Below are 24,369 nucleotides of genomic sequence, written 5' to 3'. Positions count from 1 at the left end.
TCTCTCTGTGTCTTTTTAACTTCTTTTGCTCTGACTTCCTTTTTTCCCTTTCTCCCTTTTCTCTTTCTGTCTTCCTACCCTATGCGCTCTTTTCTCTCCTTCTGTCTTTCTATTTCTCTTTGGATTTCTTCCTCTCCCTTTCTTCTCCCCCTCTCTCACGACTTTTTATCTCTTTTGTTTCTCACCCTCTCTCCCTCTCTCTTTTTCTTTCTTTGTCCCGCCCTCTCTCCTTTCCCCCCCTCTTTCTCTTATTTTGGGGCGGCAGTAGCTCAGGAGGTAGAGCGGTCGTTTTAGGATTAAGGGATCCCAGTTCGAATCCCGGCTTGTCCGTGTTACATGTCGAAGTGTCCTTGGGTAAGACATTGAACCCCCAATTACCCCCAATAAGCAGGTTAGCGCCTTACATGGCTGCACAGATCACGGCCGCTATTGGGAAATGTGAAGCACAATGTAAAGCGCTTTGGGAAGTCATTGACTTGAAAAGCGCTATATAAATGCAGATCATTTCATTTCATTTTATTTATCTCTCTTTTCCTTTCTCTTTAATCAACTAGTCCGGCCCCCGACAGAATGTTTGTTCTATGGTGTGGCCCCCTGAGTTAAAATGAGTTTGACACCCCTGCTCTAGAGTGTAGAACAGGGTTTTCCAACATTTTTGAAGCTCGAAGCTACTTTTTGTGACTAATTATTTGACATGCGTTTCCAAATGAACTTATGTTAATACGATGTTGTTACTAGGGCTGCAACAACTACTCGATGAAATCAAATAATGAAAGCGTTGGCAACCATTTAGATCATTGATTCGTTGAGCCACTAAGTACATTAGATCAATGCAAATAAGAGTGCACACAGGTCCTGTGTGATGCCGAGACTTGTAGTACCATGTTCGTCCTGCAGCGGGCGCCAATACTTTTTTACTGAACATTGGGTCATTACAAAGTTGACATGAATGTTGTAGTCCTTCACTCTTTCATCATGAAAAACAGTGACGCAGAAGGACAGACAAAAAAGGTCAGAAAATGTCTCAATGAAAAGAAGTCATCATAAACACAAGGGGCAGATTCATAAGCATATAGTATCTGATTTTCACATCGGGAATGATTATCATATTAAAGGATTTTCAAAAGTGGCCAAAAATTGCCACACATAAAATAAAATGGATTTTCCTTTTTTTTGTTCCTAATATGATTTTATTTTAGTTGTCAAAGTTAACCCAAAAAAGATTCTTTTCATCTTTCGAAGGTACCAAAAAAATTGAAGCCCCCTCCCAACCCAGGAATTCACAATAGCTCGGGCGCCGCCCGCGACCCACCTCGCTGTTGGAGAGCTGGTACCAGGGCTGCTTCCCGTAGGTGAAGATCTCCCAGAGGACCACTCCGAAGCTCCAGATGTCGCTCTCGGTGGTGAACTTCCTGTACATGATGCTCTCGGGCGGCATCCAGCGGATGGGCAGCATGGTGCGGCCCCCCACCTGAAAAACACGTGAGCGGCGATCCTTCCCGTAAAAGTCATTTTTTACTTTTGCAAAAAGGCCAAAAGAGAAAAGCAGATTTTTCTCTTTTTCCCCTATTTTATCATTTTTGGTTTCAATTCTGTTTTCTTGTTGTTTTGGTCAAATTGGCTCATTTTTCCCCCCTATTCTGCTGACGAAAGGTTGCATGGCAAAGCGGGTGTCAGGTTGGGAAGAGCAAAGTGGAATGAACGTTCTTAGACAGAGATAGATTTGACTTGATTTTTGTTCTTTTTTTTTTTTTTCGAAAAAAATCAAATTGATCCTCTAATTCGTTATTTCTATATTTTTAAGATAACATTTGATATTTGTAATGTTTGTTTATTGATTATATATTTTATTATCATGTACTCAAATATCATTTAACTCGGTTTCCATTTTTATGAGCACTTTTACAATATTTTTTGCTGCTGACAGAAAAAATATTTCGTCTACTGTATTTCATATTCTTTAAAGGTTCATTTTTTATACTGTTTTAGTCTCGTTTTGCAATTGTTTTCCCTATTTCACAATTTGTATTAGTATTTCTCAATTATTTTTGTTTCAATTCAGCTCATTGGAAAAACTTTCTTCTTCTTTTGTTGTGGATTAACTGTAAGTCAGCAGCCTTCGAACTGACAGTAGTAGCCTATTGTGTGAAGACATCTGGCGGGAGGCATGAGTCATGGGATAATGTTGTTGCAGGAGGAAGCTGTTGATTAAGCAAGCGGGGAAGGAAAAACATCCCAAGATGTTTTTGAGCACAGTATAAAGCCCAATGTTTCTTGAACGAACTTTGAACACGGCTCGAACGTTGCTTGATTGAACTTTGAATGAACATTGCTCGAACGAACGCACTAAAAAGCGTTCCCTCTTTGCCATATCTCCTCCCTGCGTATATTTTGGGGTGACGCCCAACGACGTCCTCTCCAAAAGTTTTCATCAGATATTTTGTTCTCATTTTAGCTCATGGTTTTCTTACATTTCTTATGAGTATTTTTCTTGTTTGTTTATATTTTCTTTAATAAATCAAATTGGTTCTATATTTTGTTATCATTATTTTAGTAATACAGCACAATAACATTATATATTTTCTATGTATTTTTTTCATGTATTCATATGTTTATTTTATTTTCCTATATTTTGTTTTTTGAATTGAACTTTTTGCTGCTGAGAAAAAACAGTATTTTGCATAAATAATGAAATGCAAAAAAATAACTATTTACAATTCTATGTTCACCAATTTAGACACAGATCACCTGAATGTAATATGATATCAATTTGAATAAGTCAAACAAATAGAAAAGGAGCAATCAATTATCATTCAAATGAGTCCAAATTTGGGCTCATTTTCCTTCTTTTTATACATGCAGTTCTTTCTTTTTGTCTTCCGTATTGAACTCATTTATTACAGAGCCCTTCCTGTGATTGACGTAACCAAGCTGCACTCTTGCATTGTTGAGGCAGAATTCATGTCAGTTTAGAGCAGCCCATTGACGCAAAAAGATAGATAGAATCGGCACAAGATGGTGACTTTTAGTCATCAAAGCCCAAAAAAAAAACCAACATTTTTTTGAGCAGCTAGATTTCTTCCTTTGAAGGGACTTGAAAAATTGGCCTTGAACGTGATTGAAAAGTGCTTGAATTTGCTGTACGAACCCCTGTTTTCAGATTTCATGCAAATTCATCAGGTGTTTTTAAGGAGTGACCTCAAACTCCACACTGGACTACTTCCTATAATACCCCAACGTGGCCGACGAACCCAAAGCGGCCTTTCTGCCGGCAAACCAATCCCGGAACGGGTATTTCGCCGGCTCCTCACCCGGTAGTAGTCGGTGCTGTAGATGTCTCTGGACATCCCGAAGTCTCCGATCTTGACCACCAGGTTTTGTCCCACCAGGCAGTTCCTGGTGGCCAGGTCTCGGTGCACAAAATGCAAGGAGGCCAAGTAGAGCATCCCCGAGGCGATCTGACCGGCGATGTGAAGCATCTGCGGCACCGTCAATTCGCTGGACGTCGGCGCCAACTTGGTCTCGTCCAGGATCCGGGCGTCCGGACCCTGGGATCTGCCGACCGGACGAAAAAGGTTAGCGAGTGAGAGCGCCGTTAAATTCACATGACTTAACATTCTCAGCGCTTCCTGCGTCTTTAATCACTAATTGACGTGAGGAGAGAGGGATTGGATAGTCACTTTATACAGGGAGTGCAGAATTATTAGGCAAATGAGTATTTTGACCACATCATCCTCTTTATGCATGTTGTCTTACTCCAAGCTGTATAGGCTCGAAAGCCTACTACCAATTAAGCATATCAGGTGATGTGCATCTCTGTAATGAGAAGGGGTGTGGTCTAATGACATCAACACCCTATATCAGGTGTGCATAATTATTAGGCAACTTCCTTTCCTTTGGCAAAATGGGTCATAAGAGGGACTTGACAGGCTCTGAAAAGTCAAAAATAGTGAGATATCTTGCAGAGGGATGCAGCACTCTTAAAATTGCCAAGCTTCTGAAGCGTGATCATCGAACAATCAAGCGTTACATTCAAAATAGTCAACAGGGTCGCAAGAAGCGTGTAGAAAAACCAAGGCGCAAAATAACTGCCCGTGAACTGAGAAAAGTCAAGCGTACAACTGCCAAGATGCCACTTGCCACCAGTTTTGCCATATTTCAGAGCTGCAACATCACTGGAGTGCCCAAAAGCACAAGGTGTGCAATACTCAGAGACATGGCCAAGGTAAGAAAGGCTGAAAAACGACCACCACTGAACAAGACACACAAGCTGAAACGTCAAGACTGGGCCAAGAAAAATCTCAAGACGGATTTTTCTAAGGTTTTATGGACTGATGAAATGAGAGTGAGTCTTGATGGGCCAGATGGATGGGCCCGTGGCTGGATCGGTAAAGGGCAGAGAGCTCCAGTTCGCCTCAGACGCCAGCAAGGTGGAGGTGGGGTACTGGTATGGGCTGGTATCATCAAAGATGAGCTTGTGGGGCCTTTTCGGGTTGAGGATGGACTCAAGCTCAACTCCCAGTCCTACTGCCAGTTTCTGGAAGACACCTTCTTCAAGCAGTGGTACAGGAAGAAGTCCGCATCCTTCAAGAAAAACATGATTTTCATGCAGGACAACGCTCCATCACACGCATCCAAGTACTCCACAGCGTGGCTGGCAAGAAAGGGTCTAAAAGAAGAAAAACTAATGACATGGCCTCCTTGTTCACCTGATCTGAACCCCATAGAGAACCTGTGGTCCCTCATCAAATGTGAGATTTACAAGGAGAGAAAACAGTACACCTCTCTGAACAGTGTCTGGGAGGCTGTGGTTGCTGCTGCACGCAATGTTGATCGTGAACAGATCAAAGCACTGACAGAATCCATGGATGGCAGGCTTTTGAGTGTCCTTGCAAAGAAAGGTGGCTATATTGGTCACTGATTTGTTTTTGTTTTGTTTTTGAATGTCAGAAATGTATATTTGTGAATGTTGAGCTGTTATATTGGTTTCCCTGATGAAAATAAATAATTGAAATGGGTAAACATTTTTTTTTTGTTAAGTTGCCTAATAATTATGCACAGTAATAGTCACCTGCACACACAGATATCCTCCTAAAATAGCTAAAACTAAAAAAGCCCCACTCCAACTTCCAAAATATTCAGCTTTGATATTAATGAGACTTTTGGGTTCATTAAGAACATGGTTGTTGTTCAATAATAAAATTAATCCTCAAAAATACAACTTGCCCAATAATTCTGCACTCCCTTTATTGTCTTACTGTTGACTTTCGTTTTGAACAAAATATTTGAAGTGCCGTTGCACATTTCTACTTGACCAGTTGTCTCAGGTTGTGAGAGTTAATTTTTTTTTACACTGCAGTGTTAAACGCACTTCAACACCACAACAGTAAAGAGTTCAACAGTAAACTACTTCAAGTGCAGTGGCATATGTCTACTTGAGCAGTTGTCTGAAGAGAGATTGTGATTTATTCCATAGAGTGAAACTCACTTGATATTGTTTCACAATTGACTTTAGTTGTGATCAAAAGGCTATGTCTACTTGACCAGTTGTCTCAGGCTGCAAAATGTCAAATTCTTTGGCTGTACAGTAACTTTTTTTGAAGGAAATAGTTCCCTTGTAATCAGTTACTTTTCGGGAGAAGTAGCGAGTCACTAGAAATAGTGACTTTTTAAAAGCAATGTGCTTAAACACGGGTGAGGGACGGCGGGGTATCGCGTGCTAACGCGACGTTGGCCACGCCCACTCGGGCGAACACCCGCCGACTATTCATTTATCAGGCAGGTGGCGTGGCGGCCAAAGCAGCTGGACAACGGGGCGCTCTCGCTCCAAATGTGATTTTGCTCACATTTGTTTCTTATTTTTTTGCCTCCTGTTGGAGAGGAGCCAGGTGATGTCCGGGCCTAATGTCCTCCTTATTTTGATCTGTTTTAAAGGGACAGCGCGTCCGGTTTCTCAGGAGACGTCCCTCATTATTCTATGCAACCAAAAACAAGCTGGGTAGTAAAAAGTTGCACTTACTTCATTGCCCCTACTTGAGTAAGTATTGGGACATTTTGCCTTTTTAAATCAAGTTTTTGACTTTTACTTGAGTAGATTCCTGAAGAAGAAAGTGTACTCTTACTCGGCAACATTAGGCTATATTGAAGCCGTTACTTAAACCCAGAGTAGGAAGGAGTTACTTGAGGTTTTTTTAGGGTATTTTGTACTTGTTGGAGTAAATTACTAAACTTTTTACTTGAGTAGATTACTAAAGAAGAAAGTATACTCTGGAAAGCACACATCAGACACATACAAACTAAAGTATCTAAAAGCATTTCAATAATTAATAAAGCCTTTTAACCTATAATGCATTGTATTTATGATATTGTTCTCTAGTTCTGCCATACTTAACATATTGTGCAGAAGTCTGGGGGAATCATTCCAAAAGTTGACTCCAGCCCCTTTTTATCCTTCAAAAATGTGCAATTAGAACCATACACAGGGTAAGATATCGAGAGCATACTCATATTTTATTCCTGCAGTCCAAATGATTCAAATGAGATGATTTCGGTCAAATTTTTCACTGCACAACTGCTATTGAAGGTCAACAAAACATCGTGCCAGAAAACATCCATAAATGATTCAGTCGGAAAGAAGGAAATTATAACTTAAGGGGCCGTAGTGAATTCATGATCCCAAAGGTGAGAACCACCAGGAAAAGGATGTGCGTGTCTGTGTGCGGAGTTAAACTTTGGAAGAATTGACAAGACCAGATCAAACAATGTCCAACTCGTTGTTTTATCCATATGTTTTTATGTGGCTTCTTGATTTAGTGTGTTGGAACTAGTCTGATTCAGTATTCATTAACAACATATCCTGCATCTTCTCTCTTTCATATTTTGTTCAGTTGGAGCCAGTTGGTATTTCAACATATCACTTGCGTTCTACTTTCATGTTTTGTTCCGTGCGGGCGAGTTTGTGTTCGATCGTACGCTTCTTCTTACTTTCACGTTTTGCTCATTTAGATCTTGTCCGTGTTGTAACATGACGTCACGACAAGGTTTTTGAATTCCGAAGATCCTCGTAAACTTTCTTGTTCTGTTCCGGCACACTTTCGATATTGAATTTTTTTTCCGTCAATCCATCCTTTTCTAAAATCTCATTTTGTGTCTAGGTCAGTGTGGTCCACTTCTCCGGCTATGCAAGAACGTGAGAGAAAGTAACAAATGAAAAGAAATGGAGTTTATGAGCGAATCGTGCAAATATTTGCTAGATCTCGTCAAAGGTTTGGGACAGAGGTCGACAATCTGCGGCTCTAGAGCGACATCGGGTTCTTTAGTGCTGTCCTAGTGGCTCCCTGTACTTGTTTCAGAAAAGTTGAAAATGGAAAAAAATGAAAGGGGATTTATAGGTGTATTTTCGCCGTTTTCTATATAAAGAATACGACACAAACATTCCTCAAGTTTATAAAACTTTTTGAGTTTTCCCTCGCCCTCGTGTCTGTTTCAGATCAGGAGATGTAGTCATTGTGACCTGCGCACTCCTTCCAGACGTTTTGCGCCAAACAGGACCGCAGCGGACGTACCGGAGGAATCGGTTGAGGTCCCCGTGCCGCATGTACTCGAAGACCATGGCGAGCGGCTCGCCGTCAGTGCAGACGCCGTAGAATCGAACGATGTTCCGGTGCTGCAGGACGGTCAGAAGCTCCGCCTCCCGCTGGAAGTCCTGACGCGTGGATTCGTTGGCGTCCTTCAACGTCTGAGCAAAAAAACACCGCGCGTACGGTAAACCCCGCTGCAGACCCCAATAACTTCACTAAATAAGTTATAGTGTGTTCTAATATGCTAAACAAGGCTAAACCGATATAAGTTCATTAAAAGGTGACTCCCAAAAAATGATATTAAAAGTGTTCTACATAAATATATAGTTTTTGTTTGAGCTTTACGTAAAAGAATAATCGCAAAATATCACGACTTCGGGGTCGCTCGCGTCACTTCCGGTTCTGCCAGCTCGATGTAAACAAAGACTGACGAGACAGTCGTATGTCCGATCCTTCTCCATCCGCGTTGAAGGATTAACAAGGGAATGCCAAACGTATCTGAAATCTTTTCTAGACGATGTTTAAACAATTCAATCTTGTAATCCCTTTAACTCAGGGGGGTCAAACTCATCTTAGGTGGGGGCCACATGCTAGAATAAAAGGTCTAACGAGGGGACAGACTAAAGATAAAGAGAAAGAAAGAGAAAGAAAGGAGACATAAAGAGAGAGAAAGGGAAGGACAGAGAAAAAGAAAAATACAGAGAGAGTAAGAGCACAATAGAGAATGGGAAAAGGAGAAGCAAATGAGAGAAAAAAAATGAGAAGGTAAGAGAAAAAGGAGAAAGAATGGTAGAAAAGGAGAGAGATAACAAGGGAGACAGAGACAACGAGAGGGTGAGGTAAAAAGAGAGGGAGAGAATTAGGGAGTACTAGAAAGAGAAATAGAGAAAGGACAATAAAGAGGGAAAGAGAAAAAGAGAGACAGAAAAAGAAGTTGAAAGAGAAGTAAATTGCAAAAAGAGCCAGAAAGAATGAGAGATGAGACAAAGAGAAAAAAAGAGTGAGTTAGAAAGTGAGAAAGAAAGAGTAAAACAGAGTGGAAGAGAAAAAAAAGTCAAGTCCCATTTCTTTCTGACGCCCTTAATCACAAAAATGTCTCAAAGGACTGAACAGGATTACAATGACACGATGACCTGATCTTTAACCAACAAAAAACAATGAGAAAGATGAAAAAGTGAGAGAAAGAGAGAAAAAGGTAAAGTGATAAAAAGAAAAAATGAGAAAAAAAAGGGGGTTAAATAAATCCAGCTCTGGTTTCATCAAAAGTGGACAAATTGCCGTTGCTCCATGTCTCTCATCAAATGCTGCTCTGCTATTGGTTTGCATAACACTATCGTGAAGATGTCGATATGCTTTTGGCTGAACTAACTCCCACAATGCCTGTGTCTCTTCAGTTTTGAATATCGTGTAACAAAACTTGAATTTTTTTATCCCCTCGGTCCCTAAATTTGTGGTGTTGCTAAAGGTAGAAGCAAGAATGTAACCATGGCTCAACTCCCTCCCACAATGCCTCTCTCTCTCTTAATTGAGTTCGTAATCTCTGGTGCTTTGCAAAGACTTAAGTTGATCGAATACTTTTTTTTTTGGTACTAGATTTATTTGCTATAGGTCACAAAACTTGCAGTGTTGCTAAAAGCCAAAGCAAAAATATGATAACCATGGAAAGGAAGCTTGTCATGATCAACATTTATGAAAAAGGCACAGGAATGATTTCCATCCCTAAATTGCATCGCTATAACCAATCAACAATGCGAACAATTATAAAGGACGAGTAACAAAGTTTTCCAAAGGCATGCCATCTGCAATATCTTTCATGTCGCGTTGTAGTACCACAAATCGCCACAGCCATCTCAGCAGCGCTGTGTTCTACCGTAGATATAAATAATGGAACCGAAGAAGAGTCGCGAAAGACGGCCTCACCTTAATGGCCACCAACATCTTGTCGTCGTCCGGGCAAAGGTTGGCGCACTCGGCCAGGTAAACTTTTCCGAAGGCGCCTTCTCCCAGCTCCCACTTGAGGGCGATGTCGGCGCGCTTGATGTGCTGCACGCCTTCGGAGAAAGAGAAGAAAAAATAGGAGCTTAAAAAAACCCCGACGCCTATCCTATGGACCTGCAATCATGCCATATGTAGAAATAAATGAAAAGATTAAAAAGTAGTCATAAATATATGCAATACAAATTCAAACGAGGAGGCGGCCCGATTGCCGGAGCCGTTCACCCATTGGCCGATAGATGATGAACGCGTCGGCTATTTCACCCGTCGACCAATCGGTGAAAAGCTTAGCAAGTTGAGCCCGCCTCCTCTTTTGAATAACATCTTGTTGGGACAAAATACACAACCGAGTCAATGAAAATATATTGGACTAAATACACGATAAAATACATGAAAAAGTACACCATAAAATACACAAACAAAATAAATGACAGCTGAATACCCAAATAAAGAAAAAAAAAGTGAGAACATTTGAATAAATAGCATTTATGTCCTCTACAGTATATTCTTGTCGTTTTATTTGTACTAGATATACAGTATATTCCCGTATCGCGGCCAAAAAAACGTACTCATGTCTTTGTCCTTGACGATACCGCAGAAGTATTGCGGGTTCTCCACGAAGCTGGAGAGTCCCGAGTCTTCGTCGGAGGACGGGGGACTGCTCCCCAGATTCACGAAACGCAAGGAGACCGACAAATCCTCCGAGGCGCTCGTCACAGAGGAACCTGGAAAAACCGGGTACAAATACACAACGTGCGTTCTACAACTTTGTAGTATTTAGTGCACCTCACCGTTTCTCCTACACTTCAAGTGAAACAAATATAAACAATATCAGCTGTAAAGAATATAAAGTGCCTTTAACACATTAAACACTAACTCACGACAGAAGACAATTGGTCATGTAGACATAGCCTACTGTACTTATATAAGTGATTTTTTTTTTCACAACAAAAGTCAATTGAGTTTCACTCTATTGAATAAATCACAATCTCTAGTCAGACAACTGCCTAATAATAGAATAGAATATACCTTTATTGTCATTGTTACAACATGGGATATATTGTGACAACGAAATTGGACGTGGCACTCCAGTCCCACATTTTAGAGTGAGGATAAGGAAAACAAAGATATAAAGGAACAAAGAAGATGTTTTAACTGTCTTTGTTGTATAAGCTTTGTTTTCGCATATACTGTTAGGGTTTGGCATAGCTCCCACCACCAGAGGGCCCCAACGAGTGTTTTGAACTGGGCACAGGTGTGTTCAATGATCACACACCTGTGACCAATCATCCTGAACCCTTTAAAAGGACATTTTTTTGGGGGGGCAAGACTCAGCGGGGTCATTTTGAGTTTTCCTGTCCTTCTCCTGGTTTAGTTCTCGTTTCTTTGTCACACATTTTTGTTTTAAGCATTTCTGGTTGTTTTGTGCCTACTTGTTTGGTTGATATTGCTTATGCACACTGTCCTCGTTTTAAGCACCCACCTGCAGTTCTTACCTCCCCCACATGGGTCTGTTTACCGCTAAAATCATAACATAGACTACTGTACCACGAATGTTCAACAATATAAAGTGGGTTTACCACTGCAGTGTGAAATACATAAATCAAATTCTCACAACCTGAGACAACTGGTCAAGTAGACATGTGCAACGGCACTTCAAATACTTTGTTCACAACAAAAGTCAACAGTATCACAATATAAAGAGACTATCCCTATCCTCTCTCTTTGTCTATAATAGCTAACAAGACTAGCTAATTCATGTTTTAAGATGCAGGAACTACTGAGAATAAATCCTAAACCAGTTTCCCCAAATGAGATGTATTGTGAATTTAATAGCGCTTTGACACGTGACTTTGCAGCAGGACGTTCTCCATCGAGTGACGTCATCACGCATTGGTTTGTTAGTTTAAATGAGAGCCATGTTCCAATGGTGCCTAAATATGCTCAAAGGCTGACCAGAGAGGTCCAGATTATCTATTCTGATTTCTTCTGGACAAAGAATTGTGGAGTCTTGGCGTGGGGCGGAGAGTTCGTTTATTGAACTTCGTCAACAGAAATCTCGAAGTCTCGTTCGTCTTCAGAGACAATTGGCTTTTTATATCCTAATACAACATCGGTATTATTTTCGCCCGTCCTCCTTGCACGTGTACATGCACGCCACCAGACAGGACGTTTTGTAATATTTATGTAACTTCCGAGAACTGTTTTTGGTCGGCTCCACATTTCCAGGAAATATTGTTCCTGGGGTCGGTTTGACCCGGCATGCTCCCTGCCAAGAAATCGAACGCCAGTCTTTCGTCCAAGGCGATTATTCATAATAATATTCGCCAACATTTGCACTCGGGGTAAACAAGTTGAAATTTCCCCTTTTTCGGGCCCGGGTCAGGTGCGCCAGACGAGGGTCAGAGGAACGCAAGAGAAAAATCAGCTGTCATCCACTCGGTGTCACCCAAGCCAGGCACTACTCACAAAGCAACTGTAGTAGTTCTTTCTCTCCATCTCTCTCTCTCCCCCTTTTTCCATTTATTTCTCTTTGACTCTTTTTTTCTATTTCTTTCTTTTTCTCACTTTCTCTCTCACACTTGCTATTTTTCCTCCCTTTCCCGCTCTCTTTATCTACCGTATTTTCCGCACTATAAGGCGCACCTAAAAGTCTTAATTTTTTTCAAAAGCTGACCATGCGCCTTATAATACAGTGCGCCTTATTTATGGATCAATATGAAGTCACAAAGTCTTGCAACTAAGGCAAGCAGCCGCCGACTCGATTTTCCCCCAAAGGCGAAGTCGTCCGCGGTGTATGCTGGGATTTATTTACCGGCGTTTCATTGGCTAACCAATGTGTCAATCATCATTTGAATGGATCACTATTGGCTAAAGTTATTCGGAGGTCAAGGGGCGGATCCTTTTTATCATATACAGGCTGGCATTGGCTGAAGCGGCGAAACAAAGCCTGCAATTGGCTGAAAAAGATGAATGCGTATAGCACGTGGTTTGACGGCATACAGAAAGCATTTTTTTACTATTCTGTATTTGTAAATATTTGACTCTCCTGGATTTACTACACTCACGGATATAAGAGGACCACGGCTGCACATTATTATGAACACAACGACTTTGGTGAGCTACTCCGGCTATATATTTTCCCTGTATCTTGTTTCAGACTGAACTCGATGTTTCTGTGATGGGTCTTTTTTTAAATTCAACTCAATTCCAAGTGTTTATTGTCATATGCACAGTAAAGTTGCGAGCGAAAAAGAAAATAGAAAGTAAGGAATGGTTGGCATTTCTTGAATCCCAAAACTTGAACCTTCCGAATGATGGAAGGATGCATTTGAGTGACATGGTACGGACACCGCATCCGCACGTGTCTACGACACGTATTTGCTTCTTTGCAAGCTTTGGGAATGTTAAGGGGGTAAGAAGTTGGACTCAACTATCTGACTGTTTTGTCCATGTTCCCATTGTAGCGCCTTATCATCCGGTGCGCCTTATCTATGGAAAAAATAGGACCAAAAACTATTTTTTCGGGGTGCGCCCTATAACCCGGTGCGCCTTATAGTGCGAAAAATACGGTAGTTCTTTCTCTCCATCTCTCCCTCGTTTTCCATTTATTTCTCTTTGACTCTTTTTTTCTATTTCTTTCTCTCTCACACTTGCTATTTTTCCTCCCTTTCCCTCTCTCTTTATCTATTTCTTTGTATATTTTTTCTCACTCACTTTGTCTTTCTCATTCTCCCTCTTTCCAACATTTTCTCTCTTTCTTACCTTATGCAAGCCGACTCCATAACAATAGTAATGTCAGCCAATAAAGGCAGTGGGTTGCCAATGCTCTTTTGTGCATGCAGTGTTAGTCACCCTCTGCAGCCTCTTCCTGTCCTCTACTGTACAGTGCCACGCTGACAAGGTTCTTAACTCCCATTTCTCAGCGATTTCCGTATATTTTTCAACTTTGGAGCCGGACGAACTTAACCCTTCTGGAACTCGGCATCCTTTATCGCGTCTTTTGGCCCCTCAAGCGCCGACTGCAGGCGGCGATCGAGCACCAATCACTCCCCCCCCTTCTCCCGAACGCAAGCTAGGAAATGGAACTAGGGAAAGGCAGCTCGGGGACGACAGAGGCTCCACTTAGGCAATCAGGAGCACTTAGGCGCCAGAATAAATGCGGTAGGGGAGGCGGGGACGGGGCGGGGTCATTTTGGCTAGCGTTGGTTTGGCCGCCCGTCCATCCATCATCTTTAATGGCCCCGCGCCCAGGGAGCTTTTTCTGCTCTCTTACCGTAATTAAGGCACTCCAGGCCGGGAGCGGCCGCCAGCTAACTAGGCGTACGCGCCCGCCTCACTCGCCGAGACCGATTTAGCTTTTTACGAGCTGCGTTCCGCGATTTGACTCTTAAGTAGCCAGCGCAATTAGGAGGGTTCGTACGGGTGCTTGAAATCATTAATAACGCTTGCCCTACACGCGCCCTCATGTAGGTTTTGGATTAGGGGATGGTCTTATAATAGTCTGTGTTCTGTTAAAGCCTATACAATTAAACATGACTTTTAAGGTCGTGTCTTCAGTAAAATTTTTGAAATTTTGGACAAAGTGCTTGAAAATGCTTGAAATTGTTGCCAAAGCCACTTTTCTTGGCAGTCCGACTCTATATAGACCAAGCATTGAATGAGGACAAACTTTTAAAAAGTGTGAAAATGGCTTGTCCCGTGAAGCGTCACTGCCCCCTACCGGTCGCACCCAAGAGGACAGCTCTATTTAGAAAAACGACTGTTTTGGCTCAGATCATTTTCGGTTCCCAAACAGCTCCTCAGATTTGGTTTTGGTTTTGAATGATATTGATAATAAAACATTGATAGTTTTGTATGTTTTGCAACACATGAAATATACATTTAAAAATGTACAGATCCCAAAAAATAAATTTTAATATACAATCTTAGCTTTTTACAGTTTAAGCAAATTTCAACTCAAACAAAAACACAAAATCCCTGACTATGCCCAAGGATAGAGAGAAGGCAAGAGAGAGAATTGGAAAAGGAGAGAGAAAGGGAGAGAGCGTATGAAAGGAAAGACAACGAGAGGAAACAGAAGGGGAGAAAGTATAAAGAGGGAAAGTGAGAGAGAGAGAGAGAGAGAGAGAGAGAGAGAGAGAAAAAGAAAAGGAGAAAGAAAGGGAGAATGTAAGAAAGAGCAGTGAGAGTAAGAAAGAAGAGAAAGGTTAAGAGAAAGAGGGGAGAGAGAGAAAATGGAGAAAAAGAAAGAAATAAAGGGAGAAATAAAAAAAAGAACAAGAGGAAAAAAGAAAGAAAGAGAAAAAGAAAGAAAAGGAATAAAGAAAATAGATAGCGAGAGAGAGAAAAAAATGAGAGAGAAGTAGTGTCACATAGATTCAGTCTAGCACTAAAACAATCAGAGGTCAACTCCAATTGGCCAAAAAGGACTTTTATTTCAAAAAATTTGGGCGGACTTACGGTGAATGGCGAATTTGGAGTCGTGTCCGCATTTGTTGACCACCAAAACGGCGAGCAGCAGCAAGATGCTGGCCATGACGGCCAAGCCCACCGCCACCGACACCTGCGGAACCGCCATCAAATTGGGCATCAGGTCGGGTATCGAATCGGGCATGAAAACCACAGATACGTACAGAAAAGTAGATACCACACCCCCCTTTGATCAGATCGAACTATGCTAATGCTCCAGTACACGTAGCCGGAACATACAAATCCAAAAGAGAATGCCGGCTCATTGTGTTGCCTAAGGATGTTCCTTTCATGGATAAAAACATTTTTGCCTCCATTTTTTGGGTCATTCTTTGATCTTCTTGAGAACCTCGGTAGTTCCAAGTCCTCTTGGTGGCTTACATTATTTCAATGTTTTTCAAAATATGACTGCACTGCATCACCTTCTTTCAGGGTTTCTAGAACGTACTGATATGAAAGGATACATTTATAGTTTTAACACTTGATTTAGCAAGGGACTACACTGTATGGTTTCTTCAGTATTTAAACTAACTGAACAACTTCCAATACATTTTTTGTTTTTCAATATTTGAATACATTCTCTTAAGCACCTGGGTGGTCGGGGCAGCGTCTCCTGCGGTGTCTCTTGGGCAAGTACAGCCTGGTGGCGCCCATCCCTCTCCGGGCCAATATATGTTTCCACCGGGTCTCGTATCAGGGACCTTTCGCGTGTTTGGCCAAGGCTCCGTTTCACTTTTTTTTAGCATAAACTGACTATCGACTTTATATTGTTTATTTGTAGATGGTTTCGATATATATAGTTTAAAACCCTTTTTTTTAAGTCATAAATTCCTCCTAACGCTGATTTCGATTTGTAAATATGAGTTTACGACGAAGAGTTCAAATTTCAATGCAGTTGTCTGTAACTCGTATACAGGGTTGGCTAGGGTTACTTTAACTGGATTACTTATATTTACTTTTGGAAAACTCTAATACTAAATATGCTAATAATATAATAAAATGACTCCATTTTGTGCAGGCTTGGGAGTAACAGAATACATGGAACGGCAAAAATGATGTTGGATTGATTTTCATTTTGTTTCTGTGGCATTTGATGTTAATTTTGCCGGAGATCAAAGAGATCAAAGCCAGGAGAGAAAGCTTACCACGTGTTGTGAGTCATCATTTGATTCCTATTTCGTTTCTTTTGTCTTTTCTGAGCATATTTGCTATTGGAGTCATCCAAAAGTCATTGAAAGTAATCCAGTTCAAGTAACCCTACCCAACCCTGATCGTATAATTATTCGTTAATAGTTTCCGTAAGCTGTTGTTGTTGTCGTCGTCGTCGTCTTTTAATTTGAAAACAGCGCTTTTGCGTTTTTATATTTTTGAATGAATATTCCGCAAGAAAATGGGTTGTAAAATGAGTGAGTTATTGTTCCTTTTCAATGGACTTCCATGGCCTCAAAGGAGACGGCCGCCCCTACCAATATGGCCGCCACGTAGGCACCTATCTACTCTTTAGTACGTAAGTGCCATGGAAACAACGCAAAGGATCCAAAGCGACGGACCACAAAGACGCGACTCTCCAGGTTCTCGCTCACGTCCGGGACGGATTTGTTGGTGGGAGCTGCGGAGGACAGACAGGAAGTCAGTCGGAGAACGTTTCAAAATAAAGCTCCAAAAGTTTGCGCCGAAACTCACTGGGATCCAAGTTGACGACTTTGCGTGGAAGGAAGCGGACAGAGAAAAAGCTCGGGTTAGAGAGAGACGGGCCAATCAGAAGAAACATTTTGTGAAAGGGGTGTCGGGCATGCGGCCCGCGGGCCGGGATCAGGCGCGTTAGACGAGGGCCAGAGGAACACAAGAGAAAAATTAGCTGTCCTTGGAAACATGTCCACTCGGTGTCACCCGAGCCAGGCACCACTCACAAAGCAACTGTAGTGGTTCTTTCTCTCTCCCCTTTTTCCATTGATTTATCTTTGTCTCTTTTTTCTATTTCTTTCACTCTTTCTTTTTCTCACTTTCTCTCTCACACTTGCTACTTTTCCTCCCTCTTTCTTCATCTATTTCTTTTTATACTTTTCTCACTCACTTTCTGTCTCTGATTCTCCCCTTTTCCAAAATTTTCTCTTTCTTATTGTCGCTCTACCTTTGTCCCTTTTATTTTCCATTCCTCTCTTTTCCACCTTCTCTTTCACTCTTTCTTTTTTCTCACTTTCTCTGACACTCACTATTTTTATACCTCTTCTCTTTGTCTCTGTCTCTCTTTTTCTTCTCTCATTATTTTTCTTTGTTCTCTCTTTCTTTATGCCATTCTTTCTTTTTCCACCCCTATTTATTTCCCTATCTTCTATTTTTCTTTCACTTCCTCTATCCATTTTCTCCCTTTCTTTTTATTTTTTTCACTCTCACTTTCTCTTGTACTCTCTCGATTTCTTTCTTTCCTTCTCTCTTTATTACCCTGTCACCTTTGTTCTATCTCTTTTTCTAGCCTGTGGCCCTCAGCTGAAATGAGTCGGTGTAAAAGGAACAGAACATGGACGTTTACCAGGCCATCCCAAATTCAAAGACATCAAAGAGTTGGCATAAAATCGGATGCGGGCACACTAACTGCACGAAACATGGAAGAATGAGAAGATTCGGAATGTTAAAACACAAACTGGCCCAAGTGGAACAAAATATGAAAGGAGAGCAGGCGAAACATGTCCACTCACGGGTCGATAAAACGACGAGAGTGCCGAGACAAAGAGACCGTGCAAGATGAGGTCGGAACACGAACTGAACAAAACATGAAAGGAGTACGGCGGGCGGATTGTTTTGTTTAACGCAGAATATGTGGCTCTTATTAAACCAAACACGAAAGAAAGGACGGGACATATACAAGGATGGAACTATAACGGTGGCAGACATGCAAACGCAGAACATGGAAGAAGACAAAAATGTAGGAAAGAGAAGTTGCAACTTGTTTTTCTTTTTTTTAAAGCGCTAGCGGCTAATGCTAACGGGGAGGACAGCGTGGCGTAGCCCCGCCCACAACCCCGACCCCACCTACCGGGTATGATGCCCTCGGGATCGAAGAGGCCGAAGGGATTGTCCATGAAGTTCCCGTTGGCGCTGGCGCGGTCGCCGCCCAGCCGGTTGGCCACCAATAGCGTGTAGCGGCCGTTGTTGATGTGCGTGGGCTTGTCCAATGAGAGGCAGCCGTGCTTCTTGGAGCCGTCCCCCGAGTCGGGGAGGAGCTGCGTGTAGGCGAAGGCCGTCTCCTTCAGCGCCTCCTCCTCGTACAACCAAGTGATGTTGGCTTCCGGGTTGCCGTCCACCACGAAGGAGAAGCACCAGTGGTGGAGCTGCACCGCGTCGCTCAGGTTCAGGATCTTGGCCGGGACTGAACGCACAAAAATGACAGGGGCGTGTCAGGACCCGATCGCGTGACCTTCTCACACCGGCCTTTTCATTTTACGGGAAACGTTAGGAAGCCAGAGACCGACCAGACCGATTCGTTTTTTTTCCCTCTAAAATTCTTAAAACTTTCTATTTTTTGGGGGTCTGGGTTTGCATTCGGACTGTATTTGAACCAGGCCTTTTCTTACTTTCACCATTTTCATCATAGAATACAGGAAAACCGCAAGCACACATGTTATATATATATATATATATATATATATATATATATATATATATATACCACGTCTCTCCCACCCTAACACTGAACACTGGCTCCCCCCAAGGTTGTGCACTGAGCCTCCTGCTTTTCACCCTCTACAGCTCCGACTGCTCACCGACCCACCCCACAAACACTATCATTAAGTTCGCCGACGATACCACCTTGATCGGCCTCATCTCTGAAGGGGACGAGGCGGCATACATGGATGAGGCGGAGTCACTTTCAACGTGGTGTTCGGAAAACCACCTCACACTGAATACCACGAAAACAAAAGAACTGATACTGGACTTCAGAAGGAATGGCAGGAATCCAGAACCACTCATCATAAAAGGAGACTGTGTAGAGAGAGTCCACTCCTTCAAATTTCTGGGTGCGCACATCTCCGAAAACCTTTCCTGGTCTGCAAACACCAGAGCGCTGGTAGGGAAGGCCCAGCAGCGACTGCATTTCCTGAGAGTGCTCAGGAAAAATCATCTAAAACAGCAGCTGCAGGTGTCCTTTTACAAAGCCACAGTGGAGAGCGTTCTAACATACGGCATTACGGTGTGGTATGCCGGGTGCACGGCAGCAGACAGGAAAACGCTCCAGAGGGTCATCAAAACAGCCCAGAAAATCGTCGGTTGCTCTCTGCCCAGTCTGGAGGACATGGCCCGCTCTCGCTACCTCAGCAGAGCAGAAAACATCATCGAGGACTTTTCTCACCCCAACCACCGCCTCTTTGACCTGCTGCCTTCCGGCAAGCGCTACAGGTCACACGAAGCAAAAACAAACAGACTCAGAGACAGTTTCTTCCCCACAGCCATTACCACCCTGATTCCCTTACGATACCAACTGTATGTAACATCTACATGCCGACATTTCTTGTGTAAATTATAACTATAGCCATATCCTCCTTGTTTTATAACCTTATCTTCTCTGTTCCTTTATCTTCTTGGCTCTTTACCTCACTGTCACTGTGTGAAACTGGAGTGTCATGCCCAATTTCGTTGTCACACTATGTTAACCCATTTTGTAACAATGACAATAAAGGTATATTCTATTCTATTCTATACCACTCTCTTCCCCGCATCCCAGAACACTGATGACAAAAATAGGATAACTGTCAGGAACCGGAACCGGACCCAAACGCGTGACGTTTATCACGCAAGCCTTTTATTTTACGGGAAACGGGGGGTCGCGCACGTTAGGCAGCCGGTCTGCATGGAATGATAAGAAGCCAGAGGCCGACGAGATGGATACCAATTGCCCGAGTCAATATCAGACAGATGGAGTCGATTACAGACAGGAAGGGACAGACAGGAAAGATAACAAATCGGGATATCGAAAAGTAACTGGAGAACGGGAACGAAAACTGGAGAAAATAATAAACTGTCTTGATTACTGATTTGGGGCACCTGTGGCTGCCTCGTTGGCGCCAACAGCCTTGAGCGCTGATTGGCTCATTGACTCTTTAAACCCCCAGCTTCCAAGAGGAAGCCGTCAGACCGTCCTGCGAACCTACGCTTTTGCTCGGCAAGCACCGTACCCTCCGACAATCTCCTGCTCTGTTTTCTCCTACCTGATTATCTGTTGCCGACCTGTTTCTGGACCCATGTCTGCCCTGCTCTTCCGTCCTGGCCATCGACCTGTTTTGCCCTGTTTCCTGCCTGATACTTGTTGCCGACCTTTTTTCTGGACTCGATTATCGCCCTTGCTCCCCTGTCCCGGTTACCGGCCAGCTTTCCTGGCACCCACGACTATCCCTGCTCAACACGGAAGTGCCACTTGCGCGTTCCTGCCATAAGCTACCTGTGACCGAAGATCATTGGATCGTGGAAGCGAGCGCTGCTCTGTTTTTCAATAAAACTGAGTCAAACGAACGCTATTGGGTCTTGTCCCTGTCTCTGGCTTGTGACATAAACAGGACAAAAACAGACAGAAAAAAAACTGGAACCTGAAATTAAACAGGACAAAAACAAACGGGAACACTACTGTACAGCAAATACCAACAGGAAAACAGGACCGAGTCAGAACCCACGTCTTGCGGGGCAGAAGTTCGTTTGACGGGCTGACAACCGAAGCAAGAGAGCGCTTTATCTAGACAGAAAGTCAATCTCTCAACGAGCCGCAGCTGGCGTCCCACGGCCGGGGCCAATTGTGCACCATGGCAACCGTGACAGAGCGTTAGCCAAAAGGCTCAAGGTTTCAAATCGTCTTCCCTCCGAGCCGAGAAGCTATCCGCCGCCTCAAAATCGGGGCACGAAATTGCAAATTCGGGAGCCGATTTTCCCTAAAAAAAACGCGGGTTCCCTTGGCGACGGTGTTTTTTAAACGCGGTATTTTAAAGTCAATGTCGGCACGAAATTGAGTAAAGTAAGCGTGCGTGTGAGCTGGAGTTCTTGCGACAGGAGGGGAGGGGGGGGATTGACTTGTGACATGTTTGCTGCTGCGTCATCTTTCAGTCTCACTCGTTTTCTACACTTGCTCATGCAAGCCAATGTTGCTTAGCTTCATGAATCGGGCTTCCTCTCATTTTTTTTCTGTGTTTCCTTTACTAGTCACACACGTTAGCCACTTTTCAGTTGTTGTTTTTTTTTTCACTTTTCTGCTATGGGTCATCTAAATGTTAGCTGCCTCAGCTTCATCTTTTTCATAGGTGTACCTCAAATGTGATGGCTGCCCAGTACAGTCATTCAGGCGTATTCCACTTCATTTCCATTGTTTCCTTTTCTAGTCACTCCCGATAGCCACTTGGCTGCAGGCTATGTTTAGCCGCTAGCTGCTATTGTCATTGTCGGCTGCTCCTGCTTCATCTTGGGTGCCGTTTGCTGTCCCCGACGAGCCGTGCGAGCACATGTCGCAATGTTCTATGATGTAGGCATCTCCCGCTCTTTTCCACTGTTTCCTTCTCTAGCCACTCGCGTTGACCGCTTTTCGATAGGCTATGGCTCAACGCTAGCTGCTATTGTTATATGTTTGCTGCTGCGTCATATTTCAGTCTCACTCACCGTCTACAGTTGCTCAAGCAGGTCAATGTTGCTGAGCTTCATGAATCGGGCTTCTTCTAATTTTTTCTGTGTTTCCTTTTCTAGTCACACACGTTAGCCACTTTTCTGTTGTTTTCTTTTTTGCTATGGGTCACCTAAATGTTGGCTGCTCCTGCTTCATCTTGGGTGCCAATTGCTGTCCCCGACGAGCCATGCGAGCACATGTCGCAGTGTTCTATGATTTAGGCATCTCCCGCTCTTTTCCACTGTTTTCCTTCTCTAGCCACTCAAGATGACCACTTGTCGGTAGGCTATGGCTCAACACTAGCTGCTATATGTTAGCTGCTACGTCATATTTCAGTGTCACTCGTTTTCTACAGTTGCTCATGCAAGCCAATGTTGCTTAGCTTCATAAATCGGGCTTCCTCTCATTTTTTTCTGTGTTTCCTTTACTAGTCACACACGTTAGCCACTTTTCTTTTTCTTTTTTTTTCACTTTTTTGCTATGGGTCACCTAAATGTTAGCTGCCTCAGCTTCATCTTTTGGTGTCACCTGCCTTTCATAGGTGTACCTCAAATGTGATGGCTGCCCAGTACCGTCATTCAGGCGTATTCCACTTCATTTCCATTGTTTCCTTTTCTAGTCACTCCCGATAGCCACTTGGCTGCAGGCTATGTTTCGCCGCTAGCTGCTATCGTCATTGTTGGCTGCTCCTGCTTCATTTGCCGTCCCCGACGAGCCGTGCGAGCACATGCCGGAGTGTTCTATGATTTAAGCATCTCCCGCTCTTTTCCACTCTTTCCTTCTCTAGCCACTCAAGTTGACCGCTTGTCGATAGGCCATGGCTCAAACGGGCGATTCGACATTGTCTCGCGCACCCCAAAAGCAATTTTGCTTCTGGTTCCGTTATTACCGACGGCGCACTTTGCGTTTTTCCAGCGATCGATGCGTTCCGCCCGAGTTTTGGGCCCGGCGCTGACCCCGCCATGAATAATGAAACCCGCCCCACTTGCCAACCGCAAAACGTCAACTTGACAGGAAATGACCCCGGCCAACCCCAAAGACTCGGGAGACCCCCGCAACGGTGAGTAATGTACAGGAACCGCAAAAACCAAAGGAAAGTAGTACTTGGAAGACAATATACACTTGCTAACATAGGATGGGCGCCGCCAGTCTGCACATGCCCAAGACACTCTGCAGGAAATGGCGCCCCTAGTAATGGCGTGCTCACTGTTCGATTATGAAAACGTTGACGTGAATATGTCATCCTAATTGCTTATGTTTTCCACTTATATTAGTTTTAGTATCTAATCCTAACACGAAACATCGAGTTGTTATCAATTTCATGTTCATCCACAGATTTCAATATTGACTTGCTGTATTCATGAATGAATCCTTTCATATCAGTACCTTCTCAACAACAGTCTTCAGATGAGTCGGCCCTTATCTTATCATACTACCTTCACAACCCAGCTGCGTTCAGTATGAAAAAGAAGGTCTTGTTGTGTGGACCCAAACGCAGGAAAGCAAAAACCTCACGGTCCTCAAAAACGAGTGTACTTCATCACAAAAAAAGCTCATTAAAGAAACAAACGGTCAAAACCATAAAACTGAATTAAAAAAAACAAAAACAATAAAACAAACCTCAGAAAGCCGGGTGGTCTGGAAAAGGTTGCTCTCTCTCTCTTTCTTCATATCTTCCTTACTCTCTCTTTCTCTTCATCTCTTCCTCTCTCTCTATTCATCTCTTCCCTGTCCTCTCTCTCTCTCTTTCTTCATCTCTTCCTCTCTCTCACTTCATATCTTCCTTGCTCTCTCTCTCTTCATCTATTCCTTGCTCATTTCTCTCTTTATCTCTTCCTTGCTCTCGCTCTCTCTCTCTTCATCTATTCCTTCTTCTCTCTCTCTTTATCTCTTCCTCTCTCTATCTTCATCTCTTCCTTGCTCTCTCTCTCTCCCTTCATCTCTTGCTTGCTCTTCAGCTCTCCCTCTCTCTCTTTATCTCTTCCTTCCTCTCTCTCTTCATCTCATACTCTCTCTCTATCGCTTCCTTGCTCTCGCTCGTCATCTCTTCCTCTATCTTTATCTCTTCCTTGCTCTCTCTCTTTCTTTATCTCTTCCTTGCTCTCCCTCTCTCTCTCTCTCTCTCTCTCTCTCTTCATCTCTTCCTTTCTTTCTCTCTGTCTCTGAAATCTGAACCTCGTTATTACCCAGCACCTATCGAGCCGATCCCGTGTTGGTGAACGGGTGTGACATTGAGGCCGAATTCATGTCAGTTTATAGCAGCCCATTGAAACAATGAACTATTCCTTCATAGATAGAGCATGTGCTAGCAGCAAGATCGTGACTTTTTTTCTGGTCACCAAACAGAGGAAAAAAACAACTTTTTCGACTGGAAGTATGGAAAAATTGGCCTTGAGAGCGCTCAATAAGTGCCTGAATTGGGCCATGTCGCTAGCACCACCTAGTGTCTATCTGTGCACCCCAGTCAGGAACGAGCAAAGAGAGAAGACGAGCTGCTCAGTGAAGTAAGCGAGAGAGCGAGCGAGCAATCAATGTGCAGGCGGCAGTAAACAGCCACCTTGTGGAGGTAATTGTGTGTAATTAAAGGAGCAGCGCTTAACGGGGGGGGGGGGGGAATGGACGGAGGGCTTTTCGTCGCCTGTCAATCAACCCTTTTTCTTTCTTTCGTTTTTTTTTTCTTTTCTT

At 43.2% G+C, this 24,369-nt stretch overlaps 1 protein-coding gene across 1 annotated transcript in view; it reads right to left on the bottom strand.

Moving 5' to 3' along the window:
* The window catches only part of ntrk1 (neurotrophic tyrosine kinase, receptor, type 1), a 51,034-nt gene that overhangs the window by 3,598 nt on the left and 23,067 nt on the right, over positions 1-24,369 (bottom strand). The window contains exons 9-17 of the mRNA XM_088327732.1: positions 18,082-18,414; positions 16,731-16,748; positions 16,598-16,656; positions 15,039-15,141; positions 10,145-10,300; positions 9,501-9,631; positions 7,566-7,738; positions 3,312-3,555; positions 1,313-1,471 (exon numbers count right to left, since the gene is read on the bottom strand). Of these exons, the coding sequence (XP_088183858.1) occupies positions 1,313-1,471; positions 3,312-3,555; positions 7,566-7,738; positions 9,501-9,631; positions 10,145-10,300; positions 15,039-15,141; positions 16,598-16,656; positions 16,731-16,748; positions 18,082-18,414 (1,376 nt within the window). The remainder of the gene's footprint in view (positions 1-1,312; positions 1,472-3,311; positions 3,556-7,565; positions 7,739-9,500; positions 9,632-10,144; positions 10,301-15,038; positions 15,142-16,597; positions 16,657-16,730; positions 16,749-18,081; positions 18,415-24,369) is intronic.

The sequence above is a fragment of the Urocampus carinirostris genome, chromosome 2, assembly GCF_059441175.1.
Source record: "Urocampus carinirostris isolate Australia breed hairy pipefish chromosome 2, RoL_Ucar_1.0, whole genome shotgun sequence".
Classification (NCBI taxonomy): Eukaryota; Metazoa; Chordata; class Actinopteri; order Syngnathiformes; family Syngnathidae; genus Urocampus; species Urocampus carinirostris.
This window is presented reverse-complemented; position numbering and strand designations above follow the sequence as displayed.